Source organism: Lampris incognitus, chromosome 5 (assembly GCF_029633865.1).
Source record: "Lampris incognitus isolate fLamInc1 chromosome 5, fLamInc1.hap2, whole genome shotgun sequence".
Lineage (NCBI taxonomy): Eukaryota > Metazoa > Chordata > Actinopteri > Lampriformes > Lampridae > Lampris > Lampris incognitus.
The window spans coordinates 46,989,229-47,007,029 of NC_079215.1; the positions used below are offsets into that span (position 1 = coordinate 46,989,229).

Below are 17,801 nucleotides of genomic sequence, written 5' to 3' on the forward strand. Positions count from 1 at the left end.
TTCGTTGTCAGACATACTCGTATTAGTAGTTCGATCAAGTCGGGGTCACCAATGTGGAGTTAGAAAACAACGAGACAGGAGACGTGAGAGTAGACGTAGTCGAGGTAGTTTAATAGCTCCAACTTAGCATGTCATACATTAGACAAAGACACTGAACTGTGAACCGGAAGCGGAAGTGCATTATCTGACCCCTCGCCTCTTCCCTTAAAGAAACACCGTCCTCTTAGGTGAATGTCTTTCGTTATATAGATGTGGGTCACCACACCTCTCTCCTTCCGCTACTTCCGGGCTTAACACTTAACCTAGAGCGCCCCCTAGAGCGCCCCTTGTGACCAGGATAAACATTAAAACTAACACCAGAAACATTACTAAACGTGTTACAAAGCATGGACGTTACGCAGCCTAATGACTTTCGTTCCTTCTAAAGCAATAAAACAGCGGTAAGAATGCATAGATCATGTTTTATTATAGCTACTGAGATGATTTCCAGCTGTGACCATGATTAATCCCACTCTTAAAATTGTATTTTTATAGTGGAGTTTTAACGTTGGAGTCTATGACACCTCCACGTCCATGACGTCAGTTAAACAAACATGGTGGCGAGGTGAATAAAGCAAATTATGTTTGGTTCATCCAGTGTTCCTCCAGTTCTCCTGTGCTGAGATCAGCAGTGAATTATTTACTGATTTGCGAAACACAGCTGACGTCTCGTTTACTCTCAACACTGCCCTAATACATTATGGGCACTAATCAGATCTAAATCAACCGTGCGCATGCGTGCAGCGACAGAGCAGCATTGGTCGAGCGAGCTAGCGTGACTGAGGAGTGGGATCGGCGATAGTGAGAACAAACATTTTCCAAAGGTTTTTAATCTCCGCGGGAGGTTCTAGAGCATACAGTCATAACTGTGCACAAAACAAATTTAGGTTGATAAATGCAGTAGTTTTCAAGCTTAGCCGCGGACAGACACACACACATGCGACCAAACCATAGTGCCTGGCGGAGAGTGTGACGTGCACTGATAAATGAATAGACTCGCTAGCCCTTGACTAACGGGTCGGACCCTTTAGTCGACTAGTTAACGTTGTCGCCCGTGGTGCGGGAGATCCGGGTTCGCATCCTGGCTGCGGCGGCTCCCAGACTGCCCCCCGAACTCGCTACAAGTGGGATGGTGAGACCGTGAGGCCATCGGAAGCGCGTGCTCCCAGAGGCTCAAACCAGGACTGAGAGGTACAAAGACTTTCTGATGAGCCGGCGGTAAGAGTGGCGCTCCAACTATGCTCATTAATATATATATATATATATATATATATATATATATATATATATATATATATATATATATATATACATACACACACACACACAGCCCAATGACTGCTGGGATAGGCTCCAGCATCCCTGAGAGCAGGATAAGCGGTTCGGATAATGGATACATATATACACTCACCGCCCACTTTATTAGGAACACCTGTCCAACTGCTCGTTAACGCAAATTTCTAATCAGCCAATCACATGGCAGCAACTCAATGCATTTAGGCATGTAGACATGGTCAAGACGATCTGCTGCAGTTCAAACCGAGCATCAGAATGGGGAAGAAAGGTGATTTAAGTGACTTTGAACGTGGCATGGTTGTTGGTGCCAGACGGGCTGGTCTGAGTATTTCAGAAACTGCTGATCTACTGGGATTTTCACGCACAGCCATCTCTAGGGTTTACAGAGAATGGTCCGAAAAAGAGAAAATATCCAGTGAGCGACAGTTCTGTGGGCGAAAATGCCTTGTTGATGCCAGAGGTCAGAGGAGAATGGCCAGACTGGTTCCAGCTGATAGAAAGGCAACAGTAACTCAAATAACCACTCATTACAACCGAGGTATGCAGAAGAGCATCTCTGAACGCACAACACGTCGAACCTTGAGGCAGATGGGCTACAGCAGCAGAAGACCACACCGGGTGCCACTCCTGTCAGCTAAGAACAGGAAACTGAGGCTACAATTCGCACAGGCTCACCAAAATTGGACAATAGAAAATTGGAAAAACGTTGCCTGGTCTGACGAGTCTCGATTTCTGCTGCGACATTCGGATGGTAGGGTCAGAATTTGGCGTCAACAACATGAAAGCATGGATCCATCCTGCCTTGTATCAACGGTTCAGGCTGGTGGTGGTGGTGTAATGGTGTGGGGGATATTTTCTTGGCACACTTTGGGCCCCTTAGTACCAATTGAACATCGTGTCAACGCCACAGCCTACCTGAGTATTGTTGCTGACCATGTCCATCCCTTTATGACCACAGTGTTCCCATCTTCTGATGGCTACTTCCAGCAGGATAACGCGCCATGTCATAAAGCTCGAATCATCTCACACTGGTTTCTTGAACATGACAATGAGTTCACTGTACTCAAATGGCCTCCACAGTCACCAGATCTCAATCCAATAGAGCACCTTTGGGATATGGTGGACCGGGAGATTCGCATCATGGATGTGCAGCCGACAAATCTGCAGCAACTGCGTGATGCTATCATGTCAATATAGATCAAACTCTCTGAGGAATGTTTCCAGTACCTTGTTGAATCTATGCCACGAAGGATTAAGGCAGTTCTGAAGGCAAAAGGGGGTCCAACCCGGTACTAGCAAGGTGTACCTAATAAAGTGGCCAGTGAGTGTATATATATAGATGTAAGGTAGTAATGTAAATCCGCCACAGGGTGGCGATGTTTGTCCCTCTTGCAACACCGTACCCCTAAGTCTTGTCCCGGGCAAAAGGCTACGTTGATCACATGGTTTTTTGTTTGTCTGCCGGAAGGTGAGCAGTGTTACTGGCGGTCTGCATTATCATAAAAATATTGATTTATATCGCACATATTGTCTAACTGTTTATTCTGTGGTGTTAATAGACAAGTTTGCTTATAACCTAGTTAAAGTTTGATGTCGAACATTGTATTTGGCAAGAGAAATGTGACAAAAAGTGTTGGCTAGCCTGTTGAGCATTAGCATAGCATATAACGCAGGATGCAGTATTATTTGAGCAGATTATACATGGTTTTTTGTTTGTCTGCCGGAAGCTGTGAGTATGATGAGGCCAGCGGCCAGCTGATTGATGAGAGGTGAAGTGTAAGCGAGTGCCAGTAAAGTGTCCAGGTCTCAGCCACGATCCCACGCCTCCGCCTCCTTCCTTTTCCACGCAAACATCATACTACAACAAACACAACGCAGAGTCCCAGGGCGTGTAGGGAGACGACGGCCGAACGCAAAGTGCGGGTTACATCATGGTGCCGTGACCCGGATCGTGGTGCTTCGAGATCCAAGGAGATACAGAGACTCGCGTCCTCGCCTTTGCTGCTGCATTGAACTGCGTTACCTTCAGTGACTGGACAGTGTGGTGGACTGAACTACTGTCATCGGCGTTGCAGCATTGGCAAGATACTCACCTCTTCAAATATCCTTTAAAGACTGTTGAAAGCTTGCTATATCCATTTGAGGACTTTTTATGATATTTCGATAAACTTAACTGTTATTTGAGTTGTGTAAAAGTGTGCTATGTGAGATCCTGCTATAGGAACACTGTGTTTAACATTAAGCTGATATATATCATTCATAATTTTTTGGTTTTGGTTAAGGGTTGTGTATTGACCATCTGATTTTGACTCAAGTTTAATGTGAGTTTTGAGTTGATAGTGATTATTGTTTTTTGATATATTTACTGGAAAAAAGGGGAGATTTTGCATACACAGCTAAACTTATTCTGTGAACACAGTGAATCATTAATGGTCATCTGTTTTGACACCAACAGTTACACCAGTCATAGTGATTTAGAAAAAAATATATCAAAATGTTCAGTGACTATGCAGATTATCAGTCAAAGCAAGAAGGTGCCTCTGCTGCCACACCGGGTTCCCAACTGCCCCCGATACCCACAGCCAGCCACAACTGTGACACTCCAGCCCAGACACAACCCCACCTTTCAAGCAAGGGCGTAACAACCACCAGTGCTGCAAATCAACAGCAATCAGTGAGGCCAAAGCTTAACAACTACTTCACTAGCCCCACCACCACCCAACAGCTGATCCTCCCTCAAGACCACCACAGCAGTCAGCAGCCCCCATACCCAGGACTAAGTGCACCACTCACTCCACCACCCCCAATACTGTCACCTTACCCTATTCACTACTCCACTCCAGCTCATGCACCCACCTTGCCAGCCTCTAGAGCTCCAATGCAAGCACCCTCACTATGTTTTGACAGCAGCCCAGCTGCCAAACCAATCCACCAAAACAGCAGGCCAGACTACAGCCTGCCCAGTGCATCCCTTCCAGCTGTACAGATATTAGTGGAACCTAATCCCCCGGCCCAAGCCAGTGTGAACCAGCACACACACCCTTTGCCCATTCACAGCCTCTCGTGCCCCACCTCCACGGAAATGCAAACTGTACAGCGGCCGACCATGACTCACCCAGACACCCCTCCTTACCAAAGCCCTGCTGCCGAGCCTAAACCCCAGGTCTACACTGGTCCTGCATATAATCCCCCTGTGCCCCAGGCCCTCATGCCAAGCTTTCAAATGCCACCAATGATGAACATTATGAGCTACCTCTCTTCTACTGGCCAGACCCTTCAAAGTTTGCAGCATGGATCAATCCCCCAGCTGCATATGTCACAGCCTGCTGCCCTCTACCCCCAAGAGGTGACCACCCCACTAGCAGTGCAACATGTAGACCCTAACCACACAGCCCCTGCCTCAGACCCTCGAGCGGTCATGTACCACAACACACTCCCACAACACCCATCCACCACCCCGCACATGCACCCACGTCCGTATGAGCCCCCAGTGAATGCTGCCGCCAGAGCCGCAGCAAACACAACCCTTCCACCAGCTGCATATGGTGGGTTCATGCAAACTCATCAGGTAAAAAATGTCCAAATCTTCACTGGCAATCCAGACAGCAAAATACTTGTAGAAGACTGGGTTCGTGATATGCAGTACCTTCTGGAGGCAATCGAGCTCCCCACACACCTCCGCTTTTCGACTGTTGTGCGACACCTGAGCGGTGAGGCCAGGAAGCTAGTCCTGAACCTACCCCCCCACGACCAGACTCCAGAGAAGGCGTATGAGGAGCTCAGGGCTGAATACAGCGACACACAAGGCTCACTTGATCCACTAGCCGACTTCTATGAGCGCAGCCAGAGGTCCGGAGAGTCTGCCTGCTCTTATGCTATTGCTCTGGAGGCAACACAGAGCGGTAGAGGAAAGTCAGAGAGGGGGCAGGCAATTTCCTGATCGTGATAGTAAACTCACTCGACAGTTTCTAAGAGGGCTTATGGATGAGATGGTGTATGCAAGGATCGCACCAATGAAGCCCAGGCTTTGGAGTTTCCGGGAGCTGCAAGCAGAGCTTAGAAACCTTGCAAAAGAGACTCAGAAGTTCCAGTCACAACACAAGACAAAGAAAGCGCTCACCCAGGTGCAGGTCACATCAGAATGTGATACCAATATGAGGTCAGAGAGGTCAAAACACACTTCAGAATGGACAGAGCTTAAAGATATGGTCAAGAAATTAGCTCTTAGCCAAGAAGAACAGGTGACCAAGTTGGCTCACCTTGAGTTGAGAATTGCTGCACCTACCCCTGCACCAGCCCCTGCACCCCCACTAAGGCCCCAACCATCTCCCAGAACAGTTACTCAGGGCTCCAGTGTTGTTTGCTACCGGTGTGGGAAGCAAGGGCATATAGCCCGAGTATGTCGAGCGGTGCTCCCAGATCCCAGTCTGCCCTGGACTCACCGACCCCAGCCTGCGACCTCCGCAGAGAGCACCACGCCCCACTCAACGCAGCATTTAAACGCCTAGAGCCTGTGGTAACTGGGGCAACCATGGGCAAGCAGCAAGACCCCCCACTGCAGGTGAGCGATACTGATGATGGAGTAGAGGACATTCCTATTGTGGGTCCCAGGAATGAGGGTGAGGTGGAAGTCAATGGATTAAAGTGCGGGCCTCTTATCGATTCCGGCCCTCAGGTAACCAGTATTACTCACGGATACTGGTGCAACCACCCTGACCTCCATGGACAGAAACTACGGCCCTCTAAAATACCCATAGCAGGTGCAGCAGGTCAGGATGTGCCTTACTCTGGTGTCCTGCGCATTAAGTTGAAAGTGCTGGGGAAAGAGTTCCAGAGAGTGCCAGCTTTTGTTGTCCCTGACTCTGAGTATCGCTCCTCCGTCCCACTGCTTGTGGGAACTAATGTCGTCCGTGCCGCCAGGAGGCACCTCCAAGCAACCTATGGGGAGCAATATCTTCAGCGGGTGAAGGAAAGCCATCCAGAGTGGTACACAGCTTTACTGGAAACTGGCGACACTGAATATACAGGAGCAGACGACATGGTGGGCCCTGCTGTGTACACTGGCCGTAAAATACGCATCCCAGGAGGGAAAGAGATGGACTTAATGTGCAAAATCAAAACTGGCCCACAAAGAAAGACATACACAGCGCTAATTGAAGGCCACGCCTCCATTCGGCTTCCTCAGGACCTTATGGTCGCCAAAGTTCTTGCAGATGTGAAGAAAGGCTGTGCTCCTGTCAGAGTGATGAACCTGTCCCAACAAACTGTCACAATCAAACCACACACACAGCTGGCCAGCGCCTTCCTGGTGGACAGTGTTGTGGATTTTTCAGCCACGGAACAGGGTTGTCATCAAAATGAGGAGAACAAAGAGACATACCGGTGTCTGCACCAAGTTGTGAGCAGTGGTGGGGTGGACATAAGTGAGGCAGCAGTGGAGAATGAGCGCCAGCGCGCCCTCCTAAAAGAGCTTGTGGAGAGGAATATGGGGGTGTTCTCACAGCACTCAATGGACTACGGCCACACAAAAACAGTGCAGCACGAAATCCCCCTGGTCGACTCAAAGCCCTTTCGACTCCCGTACCGCAAGATTCCCCCTTCACAGTGGCAGGATGTGAGGAAGTTGCTGACAGAAATGGAAACAGCAGGGGTTATCAGGCCTAGTAAGAGTCCATATGCTTCGCCAGTAGTGATTGTTACCAAGAAAGACGGATCACTAAGATTATGCATCGATTACCGAAGGCTTAACGCCTGCAGCACAAGAGATGCATTTCCACTGCCCAGAATAGAGGAGGCCCTGGAGGCTCTGGGTCAAGCAAAGTATTTCTCAACACTTGATCTCACATCTGGATACTGGCAGGTAGAGGTGGCGGAGCAGGACAAACACAAAACAGCATTCAGTACTCCCATGGGGCTGTTTGAAGCCAACAGAATGCCTTTCGGCCTTCAAAACGCTCCGTCCACCTTCCAGAGACTCATGACCTGCTGTTTTGGCGATCTGAACTTCACCCATCTCCTGATCTACCTTGATGATCTGATCATATTCTCTAAAACAGCGGTCGGGAACCTATGGCTCGCGAGCCATATATGGCTCTTCCGGTGACGGCATATGGCTCCCAGACAATTTTGAGTTGAAAATTATTTTTTTTTCAAAAAAATCAGTTTGGAACTGATTTTAAAATACTTGTGATATTTCTTAATAATACTGTGTCATTTTAAAGTAAACAGAAATTAGTTTTGAAGATAAATTTCACGGGTCACGGGTCACCCGTGGGTCGGGTCGGGAACCAATGGCTCGCGAGCATGTCCGGGTCATTGTAAAGGTGAAGAAATCAATTTTATCAGATAGCCAACTAGTTTATCCGCTTCAACCCTTGTAACGGAAAAGATGGCGAAAAGAAAAAAAGACGATGATTACCGTGCATTCCAGGCTGCGTGGACAGAGGAATTTGCATTTGTGGAGAGAGCAGGATCTGCGGTATGTCTAATATGCAATGATAAAATTGCATCGATGAAACGGTCAAATATAAAGCGGCACTTCGATACGCACCATGCTTCATTTGCATCGAAATATCCAGCGGGGGACAGCAGGAAAAGGGCATGCGAGGAGCTACAGCGGAGAGTGCAGACGAGTCAGCAGCAACTACGTGTGTGGACCAAGCAAGGTGACGGGAATTCCGCTAGCTTTGCGGGGGCTTTGGCAATAGTAAGGAATGGAAAGTCATTCACAGATGGCGAGTATGCCAAAACATTCATGCTTGATGTGGCCAATGAACTGTTTGATGACTTCCCAAATAAAGACAAGATAATCAAACGAATAAAAGACATGCCCCTGTCAGCAAGAACTGTGCACGATCGTAGCATCATGATGGCAAATCAAGTCGAGGAAACACAAATGAAGACATAAATGCCGGGACATACTTTTCTCTCGCGTTAGATGAGTCAACAGACGTTAGCCATCTATCTCAGTGCAGTATCATTGCCAGGTATGCTGCAGGTGACACACTGCGTGAGGAAAGCTTGGCTGTTTTGCCAATGAAAGGGACAACAAGAGGAGAGGATTTATTCATGTCTTTCATGGAGTTTGCTAAAGAAAAAAAACTACCGATGGATAAACTTATTTCTGTCTGTACTGACGGTGCACCCTGTATGTTGAGGAAGAACAAAGGATTTGTAGCACTTCTCCGTGAACATGAAAAGAGAGCCATCCTAAGTTTTCATTGCATCCTGCACCAGGAGGCGCTTTGCGCTCAGACGTGTGGCCAGGAGCTTGGCGAGGTGATGTCTCTGGTCATTCGAGTGGTCAACTTTATTGTTGCCCGAGCTTTAAATGATCGCCAGTTTAAAGCTCTGTTAGAAGAAGTTGGGAATCATTATCCCGGTCTGCTTTTACACAGCAACGTGCGTTGGTTGTCAAGGGGGAAGGTGCTCAGCCGTTTTGCAGCTTGCCTGAGTGAAATCCGGACTTTTCTTGAAATGAAAGGCGTCAAGCATCCTGAGCTAGACAACACTGACTGGCTCCTGCAGTTTCACTATCTCGTGGACATAACTGGCCATCTGAACCAGCTCAATGTGAAAATGCAAGGTATTGGAAATACAATCTCATCCCTTCAACAAGCAGTGTTTGCATTTGAAAGCAAGCTGGAAGTCTTTCTCAGGGACATTGAAACAGGTCGTCTTCTGCACTTTGAAAGACTGCAACAATTTAGAGATGCATGCTTAGCAAGTGACTCCACTCAACATCTGGATCTCCAGCAGCTAGCTGGCTTTATGTTCAATCTCCTGCAGTCATTCAAAGCACGTTTTGGAGAATTTCGTGCGCGCACTGGTCTTTTCAAGTTCATCACTCATCCACATGAGTGTGCAGTGGACAAAATCGACCTGACATGCATCCCCGGGGTCTCTATCGGAGACTTTGAGCTGGAAGTTGCTGACCTGAAGGCATCAGACATGTGGATGAGTAAGTTCAAGTCACTTAATGGAGAGTTGGAAAGTCTTGCGCGACAGCGAGCAGAGCTGGCGAGGGAACACAAGTGGACAGAAATTAAAAGTCTTCAACCTGAAGACCAGCTGATTCTTAAAACTTGGAACGAGCTTCCTGTGACATACCACACAATGCAGCGTGTGAGTATTGCCGTATTGACCATTTTTGGCTCTACATATGCATGTGAACAGTCTTTCTCGCATATGAGGAACATTAAGACCAACCTACGCTCACGTTTAACTGATGGAAGCCTCAACGCCTGCATGAAGCTCAACCTCACCACGTATGAACCAGACTACAAGGCCATCAGCAAAACCATGCAGCACCAGAAGTCGCATTAAAAGTAAGACATATTTAATTTATTATACGTTAAAAATACTATATGGCTCTCAATGAAATATATTTAGAAATATTTGGCTTTTATGGCTCTCCCAGTCAAAAAGGTTCCCGACCCCTGCTCTAAAACCTTTGATGAGCATCTGGAGAGGCTGCAGCCGGTGTTCGATCGACTGAAGGAGCATGGCTTGAAGTTGAAGCCTTCCAAATGTCAGCTTGTGAGAAAGGAGGTGCACTACTTGGGTCACCTGGTGTCTGCGGAGGGCATCAGGACAGACCCAGAGAAGATCAGCAGAGTCAAGGACTGGGCGAGGCCCACGAATCGTAAAGAGGTGCTTCAGTTCCTGGGATTCACCGGATATTACAGGCGGTTTGTGTGCAGTTACTCTACCTTGGCCGCGCCCCTGTACCGCCTTACCGCTGGTGACCCTAGAAAGAAACGGAGAGTGCCTGACCCGCCCTTTGTCTGGACTGATGAGTGTGAGGAGGCTTTTCAGTCACTGAGAGAAAGATTGACAACTGCTCCAGTGTTAGGCTATCCAGACTACAGCCTACCCTTTCTGCTCCAGACTGACGCCTCGGGGGAGGGGCTCGGTGCTGTATTAGCCCAAGTTCAGGACGGAGTCGAGAGAGTCATAGCTTATGGCAGCAGAGGCTTGAGCCCAGCAGAGACGAGGTATCCTGCACACAAACTAGAGTTCCTCGCTCTGAAATGGGCAGTGACCGACAAGTTCTATGACCATCTATATGGGCGCAAGTTCTCAGTCCAGACAGACAATAACCCCCTCAAGTATGTCATGTCGTCTGCAAAATTGGATGCTACAGGTCAGCGGTGGGTGTCTCGGCTGTCAGCATTTGATTTTGATGTGCAGTATCGAAGGGGACAGAATAATGCGAACGCTGATGCCCTCTCCCGGCTGTCTAACCAGGAGGTCACCCAAGTCCTGCAAACCTGCCCTCAGCTTGTATCAGCCAAAGTACAAAAGTGTGTAGAGGAACAATCTCCCCAACAACTGGAAAGCTCCGCTTCAGAGGGACCTGAGCATCAAGAACCTCTGTCACACACGCTCGGTGAATCCTATCAAGATGTGGGGATGGACTCTCTACCTGCATTGACAAAACAGGAGATTCGTGCAGGGCAAAAAGAGGATGCTGTAATCGGTCCCGTTTTGCACTTTAAAAGTGTGAACCAAAAACCGAGCCGCAGCGAGAGGATTGGTGGTGGCAGGCAGGTTTGCCTTCTCTTAAAAGAGTGGCGGAGGTTATTAGTAAGGGATGGAATAATGTATCGTCAGGTCCAAGACTGTCAAAGGGGGGTAGTAGAGCAGCTGGTACTACCAGAGAGATTTCACACATCCGTCAAGACTGCACTTCATGATGACTCAGGGCATTTAGGGTTTGAGAGAACGCTGCAGATGATAAGGGAGAGATTTTACTGGCCTAAGATGTTCCAGGAAATCAAGGCTTGGTGTGAGCAGTGTGAAAGGTGCTGCCTCAGAAAGACTCCGACTGCAGGCCTCAGGGCTCCCCTGGTCAGTATTCACAGCAGCGCTCCAATGGAACTTGTGTGTGTAGACTTTCTGACTCTGGAGAAATCAAAGGGAGGCATAGAAAATGTGCTTATTGTCACTGACCACTTCTCCCGGTACGCCCAGGCCTATCCCACTAAAGACCAAAAAGCCTGTACAGTGGCGAAGGTACTGTGGAAGAACTTTTTCTGTCGGTTTGGATTCCCAGCAAAACTACATGCAGACCAGGGGCGTAATTTTGAAAGTGCTGTGGTGAAAGAGCTGTGTAAGTGTACTGGTGTCACTAAGACACACACAACCCCCTATCACCCCCAGGGTAACGGCACCACCGAAAGGTTCAACCGGACTCTCATGGACATGCTGGGGACACTAGAGCCTCACCTGAAACCCCACTGGCATGAGTATGTGGATGCAATGACACATGCGTATAACTGCACCAAACATGACTCTACTGGGTACACACCGTATTACCTAATGTTTGGTAGACATCCACGACTCCCAGTCGACCTGATTTTTGGGCTTTCTACCACCAAAGAGCCATGTGAGTATAGTGAATATGTCCAGACACTGCATGACTGTCTGTCGGAAGCTTATACTCAGGCTAACCAGGCCTCACGACATGCAAAAGAGCAGCAGAAAAGGTACTATGATCAAAAGGCAAAGAGTCAAGGTTTCAGCCCAGGGGACAGAGTCTTGGTCAAAATATGTCATGTGGAGGGACGGCAGAAACTGGGAGACAGATGGGAGTCACGCCCATACATTGTGGTGAAGAAACAACCCAGTATACCTGTGTATGTGGTCCGAACAGAGGATGGTGAAAAAGAGAGAGTGGTTCACCGCAACCTTCTTACACAGTGTATGTTTCTTCCGGTGGAGCGGGCTGGTGCAGCAACAAGTGCAGGAGTTGAGTCTGACATGGGGGACTGGGAGGTGGATGGCATGGAGGTAATGGGGGAGGAAGCCGAAAAAGTGAGTCAAGGGGGGGAAGAGGACTTAAATGTCAGTGACACCAACGCACTTGATGGCCCCAGCCTGAGGAGGAACCCACAGAGAACTCGACGTCCCCCAAAGAAACTGTCTTACGAGTCACAGGTGGTGAGATCAAAAGAGGAACAGCAGAAGATAGAGAGGGGCTGGACATTGTGGCAGAGGGCCATAGCAGAGAGAGTAGCAAGGCACGTATAATCCACGAAAAAAAAAACAAACAAGTTTTATTAATGGTTTATTTACTTTGATTGCATTTACACATCTACATTTCATATGCAACTCATGGTATTAATACGTCACTTTCAGTGTGATCTGTTTTAATGTTTATGCTCATAAGTTTTATTTGTTTTGTTTTGTTTGGTCTGATGGCTGGGACGCCATCAATTAAAGAAGGGGTAGATGTAAGGTAGTAATGTAAATCCGCCACAGGGTGGCACTGTTACGCTGTATGTTCCCCTGGGAATGCCGCAAATGGCGATGTTTGTCCCTCTTGCAACACCGTACCCCTAAGTCTTGTCCCGGGCAAAAGGCTACGTTGATCACATGGTTTTTTGTTTGTCTGCCGGAAGGTGAGCAGTGTTACTGGCGGTCTGCATTATCATAAAAATATTGATTTATATCGCACATATTGTCTAACTGTTTATTCTGTGGTGTTAATAGACAAGTTTGCTTATAACCTAGTTAAAGTTTGATGTCGAACATTGTATTTGGCAAGAGAAATGTGACAAAAAGTGTTGGCTAGCCTGTTGAGCATTAGCATAGCATATAACGCAGGATGCAGTATTATTTGAGCAGATTATACATGGTTTTTTGTTTGTCTGCCGGAAGCTGTGAGTATGATGAGGCCAGCGGCCAGCTGATTGATGAGAGGTGAAGTGTAAGCGAGTGCCAGTAAAGTGTCCAGGTCTCAGCCACGATCCCACGCCTCCGCCTCCTTCCTTTTCCACGCAAACATCATACTACAACAAACACAACGCAGAGTCCCAGGGCGTGTAGGGAGACGACGGCCGAACGCAAAGTGCGGGTTACATATATATATATATATATATATATATATATATATATAACACCAGAAACATTACTATATATATATATATATACTTAGCACAAAAAGTAAGGAAATGTGTGTTTGGTAGATTATTTCTTTGTTGTAATAATGCTTCTTGGCAATAAATCTTATACCGTTGGAAAGCCTGGTTATTTCCATTTTAAATGGGGCCACATTTGTAAGGAACATGCATTTGTGGGATGAGCAGCAGAGCTGAGTATGTGGGTTGCGCCCATGATAAATTTGCCAAATCTTCTCTGCCAATGCCAAACAGCTTATTTTGCTGTTGCTATTGACTCTTGTTTTGAGCTTCTGGTACTCCAGGTGCTGACAATCAGCTGCCTGATATAAGATTCATTGCCAAGAAGCATTGTTGCAACAAAGAAATACTCTACCAAACACACATTTCCTTACTTTTTGTGCTAAGTTTATATATGTTAAATCAAATGTGTGAGTTCGACAATAACAGTATAACACACAGTTCAGTCCTAAACAGCTCTTCATGATAGCAATGTTGAAGTGTAACTTTCATACTGAGAAAGGAGGCTGTAGTATCTAGTGCCGCGCACTGGTAGTGATACGGAAGTTGATGATGTGGAGGTGGAGTAGCTCAGCGTGTGATTGTCCGGCCATGTCTTCAGCATATGTATATGCAAAGTCAAGTCTCTGTATATTCATCAGCTAAGTCGAGTCTTCCGGCCAAGTCAAGTCAATTTTACTTGTACAGCCCGAGATCACAAAAGACAAATTTGCCTAAAACCATAACACCGACCTGCTTTAGTTTCAAAGACCAAGTCCACATGTTGCTGTTTCATTTAACCATAAAACGAACGCATCCGATTCTCAACTTTCCCTCAAGCCATTTTTAACCCGTTTTGGGAAAACCTGGCACTTGATGTTTGCATAGCCATGCTGGAAGCCTGGTACGACGCGACTCCCCCACAGCAACGTGGGCTGGTGTTTACCTCCATGTGTACATTACCCTCCACACGCCTCCCTCCCCAGCTGTGCATGACGCGCTAGCATCAAACTGCTGGGAGGGTCGCGGTATCGATGCCCTACGAGTACAGCACAAGGCCTACTAATCTCCAAAGTCCGGGTTCCGTGATTTGTTAATTACAGCGGGTCCTACTGATCTTTCATCGTTTGTGTCTTCTGGAAATTCTGCTCTTAATGGCTCAACGCGCGAGTCACATATTTCTGTAATCATTCAGAAACACCGACGAACCCTTACCGTGAGCTGCCGCGTGGTCCTCCGCTGGCATCGAACTGCCAGGCAGCTTTACTGGAAATCCGACGACCCGTGTCTCGCACAAAACTACTCGCTTCGCGATTCGCAAAACGCAGTTCCCCTTTCCCACAAAGGTGCAGCCACGGCGGAAGGTTATAACGAGGGAAATGAAACTTAGCCGGCATCACTTCTGCACGTCTACTGGCTGGACCGTTTCTCTTAAAGGGCCAGCACCCCGTTTACCAAGTGAACCCTGCGTTGATCTAGCCACACCACTGGCAACACAACACGTATGTTTTTGGGGTTTTTTTTTTTAATCCTCCATTTATCAGGATAATGGAAAACATTATAATGCAATTAAAATGGACACCTTTTTATTTACACGTTTGTGCAGCTGAAATACTGTAAAAAGCCCAGTGGAATAGAACAGCCCCCACCCAGCCTTGAAACCACCATGTTCAAACAATATTAAAAGGACTGAGGGGGGGGGGGCAAAAACAAAAAACACGGAAATATCATAATCCAAAAACACAGACCATACATGTTGAACAGAAAAGGAAAAAAAATCACATGTAAAAATGACTGAATAGTGTTAAATCCACCATCATTAGCAAATCTGATTGGATATCAACACTGGAGGAAAAGAAACCTGCCAATCAGCAAGTCTGTATTCACATTGACATGACGTACAGTGAGAAAAACTAACACGGGTTTGTGATATTGACATAACATAAGCGCTTTGGGTGTCTAGAAAAGCGCTATAAAAATGTAATTAATATTATTATCATTATATGTTATCAACGTAAACTGACGTGTCTCTGGTAAGAAACAAATGGACCAAATATCTATTTTTTTTTAAGAACATAATTTATATCGTCCTATCCAGTCGCTCCCTCTTCTGCATTACACAGGTATGACCCTTACGTTTGGGGGAAAAATCTTAAAATGCATTTGAGTAAGAGGTTGTATATGGAATCGACATCTGTGCTTGCATGATAATTATATAAGAACAGCTCCTCTACACGCTGATTACGCCTTTATAAACAGCACCCACGAGCACCACCTGCCGTCCAGAAAACGAATTCCCCCAAGTCCCGTTCTGTGACTGTTACAGCGGCATTGACAGATAATTATTTTTAACCTCCTGTAAGTACCAGAATTTCTCATCAAGGACAACACAGGTATCAGAGAGCTTCAACTTCCAGATGACGTATTGGTGGATCAATTTCATACACATTTTCTGTTATTGAACAACACAGCTGACACCACCCCAAGTTGTCCTGATGCAACCAATTTCTCTGGCCTTGTACTCCCAGCAGGGTAAAACAATCTCTGTGCATAACTTGAATGTACTATGGGATTCAGGTTTTTTCCGAATCAATTAAATCTCAGTGACTTTTGAAGAACCATCTCAAGCAAATCCTGACCCCCAGCCAAGTATATGACAGTCTTATTACCGGTTGATGGATGTCCCAGATGAACCAATATTAGACTGAGTCCCAACCCGAAGTTCTTCACCATTTACTTTAAGCCCATTTTAGCGCCACCCTTCAGTGCAGCAGATGACAGTTCGCCTCACTCTCCTCATTAACCATGAATATGGCTTTTGAGATTATAGCAAAGCAGCCCATATCTTTACAACGGTCATCGAGAGAATTCACACGCAATACCCCTTTCACATACCCCCCACCCCCAAAATCCCACAATGCAGTCCTTTCCATTCCCTCCGCCAGTCTCTGGGTTGATCTAGCCACTTCCAATAGCCTCCTTCCTCATCATCTTCTCGTCCTGCACGGAGAGTTCAGTCAGCTTGCGTCCAAGTTTCTCATGCAGGTCCAGGTATTTGGCCACACAGCGGTCCAAGCACACCGACTCACCCTTGGTCAGCTCCGCCTCCTTGTAATGGGGAGGCACGCACTTCCTGCGGCAGGCTTTGGTCATCCTGGAAGGAGAGAAAGCGTTGGGGGAGTCAGACGAGATTTACACCCCACGTGAAATGAAGTCACAACGCACTTGCGGTATTAAGAGGAAGCTACAGGGGTGGAGAAGTTAAAGCAAAGTCTGCTTTATAATTGATGCGCTTTTAAGTATGCAAAACTCGGTCAGTCACAGCTGTTGAATTATCACGGTGGTCGGTAAAACACGGGTAACTACTCTCGTTTTTGTACAGTCACCCAGAACATTACGTTTTACAGTGGTTGGTTGGTTAACAAACTCTCATAGCCCTGAGGCGTGAGACAAGAACAGTTCTTATTCAATAGGGCCCGTCTCATTTCCCCGGCTTTACCTATCATGTCGGTCACGATCGCTTTATCTCAAGGTTAGCCCTTTTATCATACGTAGCACTGACGACTCCGTTCGTAAAAGTGGACACAAATGAAAATGAAGTATGAATGAAATCCTTGCGTCCTGCAGCGATAAATGTACTCAGATGCATTAGAGGGCAGCTACCCAAGCTAGCAAGCTTGCCATTCGGCATTACCGATTGTACATATCAGCCATCATCTCCACTTCTAACTCCGCCGCAAGCTGCTGTGCCTTCATAGGATCCATTTTGAAAATTCACTCCGTTGCTCTCTAAAACCACACGGATTTTTTTTCTTTAAGAAAACCTCTCCAGCAAACGACGGACACACCGGTCCGACAGCTCCCTTGGTAACCTTCAAACCCGCAGGAAAAAAAAAACACGTGTTTCAATCCGGTCAAGCGGCGGGGTGCACCTACTTCCGCTATCAATAAAGTTGTATTCAAACAGCTGTCAGCGTAGCTCCTCCCAGCCGCGTCACACGAGCGGCGTTACAGTTTTCATTCATGAATTTTGTTTTAAGGCTGTTTCTGTGGCGTGTTCGATTTTAACATGGAAAATGATAACGATGAAGGAAGATATTTTATAACAAATCGTTCATTTTTACTTGCTAAATACCACATCCACAAATGCTTATTCGATGGTTCTAAACCATTCTTCCATGTTTTTAAGAATGAACTCAATGAACATGTGGATTCCATAAAATATTCAAAAAACTCTAAAGCTATGAGGCCTGTGCTATTATACCCAACCTTTGTGACCTCACAGGACTGATATCGGAGCATATTTGACTGAAGTAGGTGCTATGATTAGAACCCAGCCACTGAGGATGCACAAGCCAGTGCATCCTTAGTGCCGGTCCCAAGCCCGGACAAATGGGGAGGGTTGCGTCAGGAAGGGCATCCGGCGTAAAATCTTTGCCAAATCAAATATGCGGATCATAAATAAGACTTACATACCGGATATGTCGAGGCCCGGGTTACCAACGACCGCCACCGGTACTGTTAACCAGCAGGGTGTCGGTGGAAACTATGCTACTGTTGGGC

At 46.9% G+C, this 17,801-nt stretch overlaps 2 protein-coding genes across 2 annotated transcripts in view; both read right to left on the bottom strand.

Annotated features, from left to right (window-relative positions):
• Positions 1–14,588, bottom strand: part of unc93b1 (unc-93 homolog B1, TLR signaling regulator) — a 36,737-nt gene extending 22,149 nt beyond the window's left edge. The window contains exon 1 of the mRNA XM_056280321.1: positions 14,454–14,588. The gene's annotated coding sequence lies outside the window, so the exon portion shown is untranslated. The remainder of the gene's footprint in view (positions 1–14,453) is intronic.
• Positions 14,589–14,754: 166 nt separating this feature from the next.
• Positions 14,755–17,118, bottom strand: timm10 (translocase of inner mitochondrial membrane 10 homolog (yeast)). Its single transcript, XM_056280798.1, has 2 exons — positions 16,933–17,118; positions 14,755–16,392 (listed from the first exon to the last, which is right to left on the bottom strand). Exons 1-2 carry the CDS (start codon positions 17,001–17,003, stop codon positions 16,197–16,199), a joined length of 267 nt encoding a protein of 88 aa, XP_056136773.1. The 5' UTR covers positions 17,004–17,118; the 3' UTR covers positions 14,755–16,196.
• Between the last annotated feature and the right edge of the window lie 683 nt (positions 17,119–17,801).

Bases quoted from the DNA above. Each gene is read 5' to 3' on its own strand.
- timm10 (XM_056280798.1), bottom strand. From the start codon at position 17,003: ATGGATCCTATGAAGGCACAGCAGCTTGCGGCGGAGTTAGAAGTGGAG. The intron at 16,393-16,932 runs GTAATGCCGAAT...CTCTCCTTCCAG, and splicing joins ATGGCTGATATGTACAATCG to GATGACCAAAGCCTGCCGCA.